The sequence below is a fragment of the Aquarana catesbeiana genome, linkage group LG04 (assembly GCF_042186555.1).
Source record: "Aquarana catesbeiana isolate 2022-GZ linkage group LG04, ASM4218655v1, whole genome shotgun sequence".
Taxonomy (NCBI): domain Eukaryota; kingdom Metazoa; phylum Chordata; class Amphibia; order Anura; family Ranidae; genus Aquarana; species Aquarana catesbeiana.
In genome coordinates, this window is record NC_133327.1 from 540,448,778 (window position 1) to 540,462,567 (window position 13,790).

General features: G+C 43.5%; 1 protein-coding gene across 2 annotated transcripts in view; it reads right to left on the reverse strand.

The window, feature by feature from the left end:
• The window catches only part of LOC141140551 (presenilin-2-like), a 63,918-nt gene that overhangs the window by 19,884 nt on the left and 30,244 nt on the right, over positions 1–13,790 (reverse strand). For both annotated transcript variants that reach the window (XM_073627871.1, XM_073627872.1), the window contains exons 4-6: positions 13,265–13,406; positions 9,156–9,223; positions 7,955–8,175 (exon numbers count right to left, since the gene is read on the reverse strand). In XM_073627871.1, the coding sequence (XP_073483972.1) occupies positions 7,955–8,175; positions 9,156–9,223; positions 13,265–13,406 (431 nt within the window). The remainder of the gene's footprint in view (positions 1–7,954; positions 8,176–9,155; positions 9,224–13,264; positions 13,407–13,790) is intronic.

The following is a 13,790-nucleotide window of genomic DNA, read 5'->3' on the forward strand; positions in this document are numbered from 1 at the left end:
TTATTACAAAAGCAAAAGTTTTTGGAATTACACCTGTGGGATTCTTGTCCCTAAGAGGTTAAATAAAGAGTTACATGGATAATTTATCTAAAGGGTTACTTTAGAAGATTGGATTGTGCTTTTTGAGTATGTTGGAACATGTACAAATGGAATAACCACTTACAGTGGGGAAAATTAATATTTGATCCCCTGCAGATTTCTTAAGTTTGCCCACTTACAAAGAAATGAAGGGTCTATTTTTTATCATAGGTGTATTTTAAATGATAGAGACAAAATATCAACCAAAAATCCAGAAAAAACATGATACAAATGTTATAATTTGAGTTGCAGTTCAGAGAGTAAAATAAGTATTTGATCCCCAAGCAAAACATGACTTAGTACTTGGTGGAGAAACCCTTGTTGGCAAGCACAGAGGTAAGATGTTTCTTTTAGTTGGTTACCAGGTTTGCAAACATCTCAGGAGAGATGTTGGTCCACTCTTTAATATCTTCTCTAAATCCTTATGGTTTCTTGGCTGTCGCTTGGCAACTTGAAGATCCAGCGCCCTCCATAAATTTTCTATAGTATAATGGTCTGGAGACTGGCTGGGCCACTCCATTACCTTAATGTGCTTGTTCTTGAGCCACTCTTTTGTTGCCTTGGTGGTATGTTTTGGGTCATTATCATGCTGGAAGACCCATCCACGACCCATCTTCAATGTTCTGGCTGAGAGAAGGTTTTCATTCAAAATTTTACAATACATGGCCCAATCCATTGGCCCCTCAATGTGGCAAAGTCAGCCTGTACCTTTAGCAGAGAAAATGCCTCAAAGCATAATGTTTTCACCTCAGTGCTTGACTGTAGGGATGGTTTTCTTAGGGTCATAGACAGCATTTTTCTTCCCCCAAACAAGGCAAGTCAAGCTCAGTTTTTATCTCAACTGACCACAACACTTTCTCCCAATCCTTCTTTTAATCTTTTAGATGTTCACTGGCAAACTTCAGACAGGCCTGTACATGTGCCTTCTTGAGGAGGGGGACTCGCCATGTTTGGAGAAAGACAAATGCTGACTATGACCCTAAGAACACCATCCCTACAATCAAGCAACATTATGCTTTGGGGCCGTTTCTCTGCTGAAGGTACAGGCCAACTTTCTCCCAAGCCTTCTTTTAATCATTTAGATGTTCACTGGCAAACTTTAGACAGGCCTGTACATGTGCCTTCTTGAGGAGGGGGACTCGCCATGTTTGGAGAAAGACAAATGCTGACTATGACCCTAAGAACACCATCCCTACAATCAAGCAACATTATGCTTTGGGGCCGTTTCTCTGCTGAAGGTACAGGCCGACTTTGCCGCATTGAGGGGCCACTGGACGGGGCCATGTATTGTAAAATCCTAGATGAGAACCTTCTTCCCTCAGCAAGAACACTGAAGATGGGTCATGGATGGGTCTTCCAGCATGACAATGACCCAAAACATACCGCCAAAGCAACAAAGGAATGGCTCAGGAAGCACATTAAGGTCATGGAGTGGCCTAGCCAGTCTCCAGACCTTAGTCCTATAGAAAATTTATGGAGGGAGCTAAAACTTTGAGTTGCCCATCAACAGCCAAGAAACCTTAAGGATTTGGAGAAGATCTGTAAAGAAGCGTGGACCAAAATCCCTACTGAGATGTGTGCAAACCTGGTCACCAACTACAAGAAATGTCTTGCCAACAAGGGTTTCTCCACCAAGTACTATTTCATGTTTTGCTTGGGGATCAAATACATATTTTCCTCACTGAACTGCAACTCAATTTATAACATTTGTATAAGGTTTTTTTTTGGGGGGGGGGGTCTTTGGTTGATATTCTGTCTCTATCATTTAAAATACATCTATGATAACAATTATAGACCCTTCATTTCTTTGTAAGTGGGCAAACTTACAAAATCTGCAGGAGATCAAAAAATTATTTTCCCCACTGTATGTAATTTGCGTATATGCTGGAATATGTTACTTTCTCTGAGATTGAGTGGGGTTGGGAGACAAGCAGAGTTAATTTATGTTCACGTTTGTAACTTAACATGCCTTAAAGGATAAGTTCACCTTTTGACAAAAAAAAAAATAATAAACTCACATTTTTTGCAGGTGAGAAAATGTGCATTCATTATTTTTTGTTTCTGGAGCCTGTAAAGCATTGCACCAGCAATCGCATCGAGTGTGTGGATCGGGGAATCAGGTCATTTTTTGTTCAGCCTGCTGGTTGAACGAAAAACAAAATGAATAATGTATGGGCTACCTTAGTGGTTGTAAAAATAGGATTTTTTAAAACAGCTTACCTGTAAAATCCTTTTCTTTCGAAGGACATCACGGGACACAGAGCCACAGTAATTACTGATGGGTTATATAGGGTATCACTGGTGATTGGACACTGGCACACCCTATCAGGAAGTTCAACCCCCTATATAATCCTTCCCCTTGCAGGGATACCCCAGTTTTGTAGCCAAGCAATATAGTGTATTAGAAGAGGGGCGGGACCTCTCTGTCCCGTGATGTCCTTCGAAAGAAAAGGATTTTACAGGTAAGCTGTTTTAAAAGAATCCTATTTTCTTTCTCGAACATCACGGGACACAGAGCCACAGTAATTACTAATGGGATGTCCCAGAGCAATGCTACCTGAGGGGGGGGGGGGAACCACGACCAAGTAGGGTGCAATCAGACCTGAGGACCCTGTACCGCTGCCTGCAGCACACTACGCCCAAAGGCGATATCCTCATGCCTTCTCACATCCACCTGATAGAATCTGGTGAATGTATGAACTGAAGACCAGGTTGCGGCCTTGCAGATTTCAGCCATAGAGGCCCGGTGATGCACTGCCCAAGAAGCAAGTCGCCGTTGAAATAATACTGATAAAGCCGAGACCTGGCCCTTGATGGTACTCAAGGCCAGCTTCATCTCTAATCCTAATTGTAGAAAATCAAGAATTCAACCTATGACATATTTCCTGGGATGCCAACCTCTGGATTCACACCAGGATACATAAGCTTTCCAGACTCTATGATAAATCATCCTGGAAGCTGGCTTCCTTGCATTAATCAAGGTAGATATGACAGGACCTGAAAGCCCACGACTCTTCAGAACGTGGGTCTCAATAGCCAAACCGTCAAATTTAGCGTTTGTAAGGCAGGATGGAACACTGGATCTTGAGATAACAGGTCTGGGCGTACCGGTAGTGTCCATGGGGGAACCCACCGTCATCCTTACTATTTCTGCATACCAAGTCCTTCTGGGCCAAGCGGGGGCCACCAGAAGTACCGACTTCCTTTCCTGCTTGATCCTGCGAAGGAGTCGTGGCAATAGCAGAATAGGCGGGAATGCGTAAATCAGTGAGAACTGATGCCACGGAATCACCAACGCATCCGTCCCGCATGCAAGAGGATCCCTCGTCCTTGCCACAAATCTGTCTATCTTTTTGTTGAATCGGGATGCAAAGAGATCTACATCTGGGACCCCCCATCTTTGGCATATGGGCCAAAAGACGTCGGGGTGTAGAGACCATTCCCCTGGGAGTAACTGCTGGTGACTTAGATAGTCCGCTTGCCAGTTCTCTATCCCTGGAATAAAAACTGCCGATATGCATGGCACATGCATCTCTGCCCAGACTAAAATCTGGTTCACCTCCTTTTGAGCAGCTCGGCTCCGGGTGCCTCCCTGATGATTGACATAAGCCACTGCTGTGGCATTGTCGGACTGGATCCTGACCGGGCAGCCCTGTAACCTGAGAGTCCAGGCTTTTAGGGCTAGATATACCGCCCGGATCTCCAGAATGTTGATGGGTAAGGTCCTCTCTGTCTTGGACCATATCCCCTGAACCGCAGACTGTTCCAGAACTGCTCCCCAACCTGACAGACTGGCATCTGTTGTTACCACCGTCCAGGTAACCGGTAGAAAGGATTTCCCCTTCTGCAGGTTTTCGGGTATGAGCCACCAATTGAGGCTCTGACGCACCGCATGCGACAGGTGCATCGGAAAGTCTAATGCCTGAACCTTCTTGTTCCAGGTTGACAGAATACTGTGTTGCAGCATTCTTGAATGAAACTGAGCATAGGGAACTGCTTCGAATGAAGACACCATCTTCCCTAGCAGCCTCATACAAAGGCGGACAGAAGGACCCTTCTTGGTCCTGACTGCCAGAATCAGCTCCCTTAAAAGCAGTGATCTTTGCCTGAGGTAGAAATACTTTCTCCTGGCTTGTATCTATGATCAGACCTAAATACTCCAGTCTTCTTACTGGTTTTAGGAAAGATTTTTCTAGGTTGAGGATCCAACCTAGGTGTTCCAGATACTTGACTGTGGATCTCAAGTTCCCGTTCAAGGAGGCTACCGACCGGCCTATCAATAGCAGGTCGTCTAGGTGTGCTATGACAGCTATACCCTGAGCCCTTAGTCTGGCCAGAGGAGGGGCCAAGACCTTTGTGAACACCCGAGGTGCAGTGGCTATCCCGAAAGGCAGAGCCACAAACTGGATATGGCGCCCTCCTACCTCGAAGTGCAGAAACTTCTGATGAGCAGGAAAAATGGGCACATGCAGATATGCATCTCTGATGTCTATCGATGCCAGAAATTCTCCTCCCTGCAGGGTAGAGACTACTGATTCCATGCGGAAGGACTGAATCCTTAGGAACCGGTTCAGATCCCTTAAATCCAGAATGGGTCTGACATCTCCATTTGGTTTTTGGACCGTAAAAATGTTGGAATAGAAGCCTAATCCCTGGTCATTTGCGGGAACCATCATAATGACCTCCTGCGACAAAAGTCGCTCTAACGCTAGAAGGAGCGACTGCTTCTTCTCTGGATCTCTGGGAACACTTGATCTGAGGAACCGAGGAGAGGGAAATTCCTGAAACTCCAGCTTGTACCCTAAGGTTACCGTGGAGATTACCCATCTGTCCTGGAAATCCTCCTGCCAGATCCCTGAGAACTGTCGCAGTCTTCCCCCCACTCGAGTGAGCGGGGGCGCCTCCTCATGCAGAGGTCTTAGTGTTTTGCCTAGTAGGCTTCTCCCCCCAGGACTTCTTTTGTCCCTGGGGTTGACTCTTGTCTCTGGACCCAGATGGAGGCGGCCGTCGAGACTGCATGGAGGCTCAAGCCCCCGGCGCTGGGAAAAGAGTCCATTTGAAAGAGGGACGCTTACTCTTCTTCTTAACAGGTAAGAGAGTGCTTTTCCCACAAGAGATTCTCTTGATATAGTTTATCCAAGTCCTCTACAAACAACCTTTCACCACGAAATGGAAACCCCGCCAGGAGCTTCTTACATGGTGCTTTGGCTGACCAATTTTTCAACCATAGGATTCTACGTATATGCACCAACCCCAGTGAAAGACGGGAGGTTTGCACGATAGAATCTCTAATGGCTTCAACCATAAAGCATAAGGCCGCTGGAAGGTTAGCAAACCCCTGGGCCTGCTGTTCAGGTAATACTTTGATGACCTGCTTAACATGGTCTCTTAAGTATTGACAGACTCCAAACGCTGCTACTGCAGGTTGAGCCACTGAACCTGCTAAGGAAAAAAGATCCTTCAATAGGGATTTCATCTTTTTATCTACAGGATCCCGGAGCATCTGAGCATTGTCTACAGGACAAGTCAGACTATTATTTACGGAGGAAATGGCGGCATCAATGGCCGGTATTCCCCACATTTTAATAAACTTTTCTTCCATCGGATAAAGTGTTGAAAACTTTCTTGGCGGAAAAAAACGTTTGTCTGGGTGATCCCACTCAGAATAAAGGAGCTTTTCAAGTAAATTATGAGCAGGAAAAGCCTGTGCTGCTTGGAAAGGTTTCAGTGACCCCAAAGCAGAAGAGGATTCTTTAGCAGTTTCAGGTACGGGCAACTTAAATGTGGAGCGGACCAATCCAGTAAGGATTTGCGCTAAGACTTTCTCCTCTTGGGAAGTCGCAGAGGGTCCCTCTCCACCTGATTCCTCTGGAGAGGAATCATCCGTCCCATCCCGATCCTCTGAAAGGGATTCGTGTCCTTTATCCCAGATCTCCTCTTCCTGAGGGTCTTGGGGAACAGAGGAAGGCCTAGTACGTTTTCTTCCACTGAGTGAAGCTGTAATCACGGCCATTAATCTTTCCTCTAAACCATTAATGGTTGAGGAAAAAACCTCTTGTGTAATATATACAGGGGCTGAAGTGCCAGAAGCAGGTGTAGCCCCTGACCCCGACGGCTCTCCCTGACTAGCCGTCTCTGGCCCCTCGGGGGGTGATGCTGCCATCAGGGGGTCCTCAGAACCTGAACGAGATCCCCTAGTGTCTCTGGTTCTTGGGGTGTTTGAACCTCTTCTACCCATAGTGCAAAGCAACAAGGTGTGAGGTATCCAAAATGAACACTGCCTGCTGAGCGATGTAGTCTGGCTAAAAGCCTTGCTACCCAATGCTCAGTCTGGTGTTACTTCAGTAAATGCTGCCTAGGAGAATGCCTGTGTCCCACCTTACATGCGACCGTCAGCTCTGTGTCCCTCCAAAGGCTGTGTGCACCTGTACAGAGTGCCTTTAATAGCCTGCAGCTGGCCTGAGTGGGAGTCTAAGCACCTGTGCTGACGTCCCCCCCCCCCCCCGAATTTCAAAAAAACGAGTGCTTTCCGCGCTGGCCGACTCTTCTGAAATACTATGGAGGAAGGCTGGGGAGGGAGAGGAGAGAGAGAGGCTGGTAGTGAAGAGCCTGCCTAAAAAACGGCAATGGCGGCCGAGGGAGCGGTGCCCGAGCGGTATAACCGCTTTCTAGACCCCTGCTCTAGCCTGGGCGGAACATTCAATCATGAGAAATCCCCCCATCCATCCTACCTTGGAGCCGGAGCGCTGTGAAAACTTGCACAGCATGAACACTGAGACAGACATCAGCATGTGAAGGTATGTGCTCTTGGCAGCCCTCGTTGGTCACAATAGGCATAGCATGCATTTACCTTAAAGGAGAAACCTACTAGAATTAGAAAATTCAGTGGAATCTCCTCTTACCTTATCCAGCCGCAGGGTTCAGTTTACACAGACCCAAACTTCACCTCTCACGGTGGGCTCCGTTTGAAAAACCGTCAGAGACTGGGGCCCCCTATGAATAGGGGGATCCTGCAGTTCTGGGCCTGTAAAGCACCTGGCTAGAAATTAGGCTAGAAAACCATTTTCTAATATGCGGGGTCCAGCTCTCTAAAAAGAGAAGCGTTACAGGTAAAACCTCGTTTCTTCCGACACAAGGCCCGGGTACCATCCAATTCGGCATAGAAAGGACACTTTGAATGGATCCGGTCTGCCTGGCTTGCCCCAGTATAGAATCTCAGCACAGGACATCTTTACACGTCCATCACCTAAGACACTGGCGTAAAAACTGAGGTATCCCTGCAAGGGGAGGGATTATATAGGGGGTTGAACTTCCTGATAGGGTGTGCCAGTGTCCAATCACCAGTGATACCCTATATAACCCATCAGTAATTACTGTGGCTCTGTGTCCCATGATGTTCGAGAAAGAAAGTGGGTAAGTGGCAAAGGATTTGATTTTAATGTTTTTGTTGAGTTGTCTTATTTTATTTGTCCATTTAGTGGTTTAGCTGGAGTTCAGCTTTAACTAAATAACACCACAAAAGACAGACATAATAGTCAATATGCTTTTCTGTAACATATATTCTATTTATGACCACTAGAGCCATTCCCTATGCTAATTGCTTTAAAATTCACAGTTAATAATTTTCATAACATAATTTGGCATACAACTTTTTATCTATTTTATCTGAGTGTCTACGCATCAGATTCAACACTAATCTGCCCAATAATACGAGCTTGGAGCTTTTGCAAAGAAACACGGAAGCAGCAAACTTTTTTCTGCGATTTCAGAATGTGAATTTATAGTAAAATGGCATAATAAAGTTTAATATAAACCAAAAGCACTTTATGGCATTCACATCTTCATAACTTAAAATAGCATGTATAAAGTTAAGTACCGTATACAGATATTGCTCCCAGTATTACCCAGGCTGACCACTCAGGCAAATACTTGATGAACACAAGAGCCATAAGAGCACTGATCATGATGAGATAAGCCTGCTGTAACTGAAGAGGCCCCTTCCAATGAATACAGATCATGCCCACTGCTCCAAAATTCCAGATAATCATGATCAATGTTGGGTAGTCCATCGCTACATTGTAGGTTTTAAACACTTCCCTATGACAAAAGAAAATATGAAACATTCTTTTTAGTAATATATAAGAAATGAAACCTGTGCTATGGATATGTATATGTTGTACAGGTAATAAAAAAAATATCAATAAACCAAAAATCCAGCCAATCACCCCAGCCAATTCTTCAATCAACTATCGAGTGCTGATGACAAAGTGCTCTTGACAAAGGGACACCAGCAGTGAAGCATTATGGCTGCACAGCCGGTTTCCTACTGCGCTTTGTGAATCGGCCGGCTGCGGGGGAAGATGGGGCGAACAGAGCCAGAAGTGGGAGCGGGTACCTGTCAAAACCAGGTACCCACTCCCCCCCCCCCCAAAAAAAAGGTGTCAGACAAGCAGAGCTTCCTCTTTTGGGTGGAGCTCCGCTTTAATATTATTAGAAAGACCTACTACATTAAACTGATGACCTATAGGAGGCTTTTAAAGCGTCACCTTTAAAAAATATAGGGTACTGAAGTTTGTCACCATTTCACGGGTGCACACAAATTTAAGGTTTGACATGTTGAGTATCTATTTTCCCGCTGCAACCTCATCTTCTATATTTCAACAAAAAATTGGGTAATTGATATAAATGTGCCCTAAAATTAACTTTAGTGTGTTTTGTGCTGAAATTTGACATTTTCTAGACCTTTGCGGCAGTATCATGTGACATCCCTTGAAATTACCTAGCGAGAAAGCTGTCTCATTCAGTAGCAGTGTAACTGAATGAGACAGCTGTCTGATTTTTAAATAAAATTAAAGCCATAAATTACTCATAACTGCCCACCTCATGGGACCGGCAGGGTAAGTAAAAGTAAATTATAGCTTTTATTTTATTCTGCCATTTTATACTCTGAACAGAATATAAAGCATTGTTAGTCTAAAAAAAAAAAAAAATGGCTCCTAACTTTTTCAGATGTCAAAGCAAATTTGTCAAGTCCTGACAACAGTTTTTATAAAAATGTAAAAATAATTTATACCCACCCAAGATAGATGTACGAGAACATGAACAACAGCATAAGAGAGGACAGAATCAGCCATCCATGAATGAACTAAAAAAAAATATATATAAAAAAAAAAACAAACAAACACAACACTGGGAATTAAATAGCACAAAATTAAAGATCAAAAAGGTACATAAAAGTATTCTATGAATTAGTAGTACATACAGTGACTTGATGATTTATATCCTGGACGCAGCAGCACTTTGTATGGCCACATACACTCTGGCCAATTAACTAAATGTGTAAATGCCCCTTGCACACACTGTGTGCGACCACCAGCAGCTGTTAGTGATGACTGTCAGATTAGCACTCTGTCCAGATCAATGGCTGGCGCCGCTGCTATTCGCATTTAACCATTCATCCATTTCTGTGCAGAAACATCAACCCTGGAGGCATACTATGACTTAGTCCCAAGTTTGTCACAGACTCTATTCAGTTGACTCCATTCGGTTTTATGTGAGCAGCAGCGGCATTGGCCATTTGTCTGTACAAAGTACTAATCTAACAGCCACCACTGACAGCTGCTGCTGGTCCCACACAGTGTTCAAGCAGTGATAACAACCGCCAACAAGATTCTTTCCAGAAACTGCCCTTGGCCGCTGCAATTCCGCTGTGTAAACATAGCAATAATATTAACAAGTACATGCTGATGGGTTACTTGAAGTGACAGTGGTGGTCCATCCCTTCATTACAGAGTAATTCCTGCGAACAGGTGAAAATATCAGATTGAGAACTCCAAGGGCTATTAAGAAAGCACTGCAATTGTAAATCGTACTGGTAACTGAGCTCAACTTAAAATGGAACTGCACCCATAACTTTTTTTCTAGTTTTGCAGAGTGGGAAAGGATTAGAACCCCTATCAGATTTTTACTGCTGGCGACAGAAAGCAGAAGCAATGTCCTAAACAGTGGCGTAGTGTGGGGGCAGCCAGTGTGGTTGCCCTGGGTGCAACATTTAGAGGGGCCCAAGCAGGCTGCTGCACCTGGTGGGAGGGAGGGGGCAGCGTGGAGGTTTTAGTTTACCTGCTGTCACCAAGAAAGCAGGGAGAACGGATCCAAGCATGCAGAGGAGGGCGGAGCAGTGATCCTGAGCGTGTACAGGCAGTGAGCGCCACGCTGTGTAGAGGGGGGTTGTCAGGCCGGGGTTGCCAGCGGAGAAGGTCAGGGTGGACGAGGCTGCAGCTGCCACCGCAAGTCCTGCGACACAGGTAACCCCCCTGGCCCTGGTGCTGCAGGACCGGTGAGATGTGGGGGGATTGTGTGTGTAATGGGGGGGGGGTATGATCAGAGTGGAGGGATCTGGTGGGGCATCTGGAGGTGTGATCAGAGTAGCAGGGGTGGGGCGGGAAGGGATCTGAAAATCCACAGGTTAAGGGGCACAAATAACTTGACTTGTTGCGGGCGCTGACAGCCTATGCTAGGCCATTAGTCCTAAATAACATTCTTAATTAGCAGCATCAACATACAGGTGGAAACAATAAAATGTTGCATTTTGGATTTTTCACCAAATCAGTTACTGCTCAGTCTCCAGGACAATAAGTGTGGGGAAATATCTCTAATAGACATCTCCAATTTGCAGAAAAACACAGAAATGGCATACAGGTTGATAATAGTGCATAGGTAAGACTGCATTTAAACCAGTAAATTAACACAGACCAGCAGACAAAACAGTATCCAATACTCTGGGTATAGCCCCATAAAAGTAGTACTAGTCGGGGTTGTGAATGATAAAGTTAGTGTATTTATTGTTTTTTTTTTTTTTTTGCCGAGAGGGGTTTTAACACTTTATGAATATATGTTCTCTGTAATCCTCTGCATCTAGCCCTCCGTACATCTTCATAGGATCAGTAGGAGGGCAGCTGGTGTCTGATGTGCAATTTCCTTCTTGCATTAAACAATTTAATTTAATCTTCCAAAGTAGGATTAGATTTGATTGACAGCTGTTAATCACTTGAGCTAGCTACACATAGTAGATTTCCTACCAAACATTCATACAAATATTCTGATCAGTACACTCCGTGACGAATGTTGCTCAAAAGCAACATTTTGTTTGTTTTTAACATTCAATTTGGGATAAATCGATTTTCCTTAACGAAAACCACATACACCGTCAGAAATTCACTTGAGGAAAAGTTTCCATCCTGCTCCTTCAAATTTTCTTGTCACTGTGGTTGAAAACGAACATTAAATTTGACCCCATTAGAAAAACAAACAAATGTTCGGAAAAGTTAATTTTTCATATGATCTTTTTTATATCAGTCTTGCTGTGTGTAAGAGGCAGAAAGAAACCTGCAGTGAATGTTCCAGTACCAAAAGCAGATCATTATCTACATAAGTGACTAGGGTGGTACAAAAATACCTAGAAAAAAAACGGAGGCACTGAAAATGTAGATGTACACATCTTATTTCATCTCTCTGAACTAGAGGAAAATGTCTATATAAATGACAGTACAGCACTACAGTGCTTACAATTATCTGTAAATGATTGGCCCTGAACACAGACTGTCTGCGTTCAGGGTCGATCATTTGCAGGTAATCACTCAATGAGTGATTACATGCAGACAGCTGCGATTAGCTGCAGGAAATATCAGTCTCTCATTGCTTTCAATGGAGCTTCCTCCCGCAGCTAATCAACAGGAACCCTTCGGGAATACCACATGTAAACACGGCCCACGTTGTGCAGATGTACAGTAAATGTGAATAAAAGTCCGGCAAGACAAGCTGACAACTAGTTTGCAACCTACCCATAGAAAGTACAAACTGTAAAGGCTGAAGGTTTTTAAGAAAAACCTTCAGTATCCAGCCCCCCCCAGCATACTTACCCGAGCCTGACCGTAATCCAACAATGTGTATGATAGCGGCTGCTCTCCTGGGTCTCTACCTTCTGATTGGCTGAGAGATAGCAGTGGGAGCCAATGGAGTCTTATGGACACACACAGAGCAGCGGCTCGGGAGCGAGCAAACCCAAGTGTCCCATAGCTATTGGGATGGGGCACTGGGAGAAGAGGAGGAGCCATGAGTGCCAATGGGGGACCTGAGAAGAGGAGGATCAGGCCTGCTCTGTGCAAAACCATTACACAGAGCAGGCAAGTATTGGTTGAGGATTTGAAGGAGCCTTTTGAGTATGCGCCGAAACTAGTCACCTCCCCTTGCTGACGTCATTTCAACCCCCTGTGTTCCATGGTGGTTTCAGGAAGTTTAGCAGCCATCTTGCTCCTCCAGAACCTCAGTTTTTGCAGCTGTTGGCCAGCACCGTGACTGGGAAGACCATCTCAGAGCACTTCATACAATGATGAGCCTGTTTCCTCTGTAATCCTGTGAATGGAGCCTCTCTCTCCCCCATGTGCTGTCCTGGAAGATAAGGCTGGAGAGCATTGAGCTGATTTATTGGAGTTGGAATATTTTGAAATATTATTCCTAATCCTTGGTGGAGTGAACATTACAGCGGGAGGAGGTTTTGTATATTGGAGCCGACAGAGGGAAAAATCGCAGGTGGTTACTCTGATAACAAGCGTGTTTGATCCCTATGATTTGGGATCCATCCTGTCTAGTAAGAGGCTTTAACTTTCCCCTTTTTGATATAAGAAGAACACACCGCTGAGCATCATGGATATCCATCCTTTATATTAAAAATATGAACAATTACTATATTATTATTCAATTTAATCTGATGTGGATTTTATTATTATAGGAGTTTTTTTTCCATTTTTTCTGTTCACTAGGGTTGCGCACTTCTGTGTGTGTGTGTGTGTGTCTATATATATATATATATATATATATATATATATATATATATATTAGAGTAATTCGATTTTTAGAATTGCAGCACCTATCTGATAATTTCATTTTTTTATAATTATTCACATTAATTTTCACATTTTTTTGGGTAAGCGCAAGATATTAAAACTTACATAAAGTATAAGATGTTTGTTATGTAAAAAAAAATAAAAAAATACCTTTATTATCACTTTAACTGTAAATTAATTTAGGATCTATGTCTAATTGGATAAAAAATAAATTCTATTTAATAATTTACAGAGTAATCTTTATGCAGTATTTGGTAGAATTATGTAAAATAAATGTCTCTTACCTTATAGCAGCGATATTTGTATAATAAAACAAGAAACACTGTCATGACAAGAATAACACTTATCATTATAATTGTGTTCAAAACAGAATTTAGTAATCGCTGCCCAACTGAGGTTGTGTCTTCTGAAAAAGGCGTATAGATTCTGAAAAAAAAAAAAAAAAAACACACACAAATGAACAAAGTGACTTGTAAACCTGTCAAACCTAAAATATTTGTTGAGAATGTATATAAATCAACTCTTGTTGCTGTGTTCAATTAATTAAAAGAAATTTAGCAAGGAAGCATAGAGGCCAATTCCATAAGGCAGTGTAAGGATATCCATAGCAAAAAGATTTTGTTGCACCGTTAGATCAATGGTGCTAATGCAACAAACTGTTTAAATAAGAAAAGCCTTAAAGTCAGTTTTCCTGGCATCACTGCCAATTTAAGAGTTTTGACTTAAAAAGTGATACTAAAGTCTCTTTTTTTTTTAACCACTTCAGCCCCGGAAGGATTTACCCCCGTCCTGCCCGGGCCATTTTTAGCG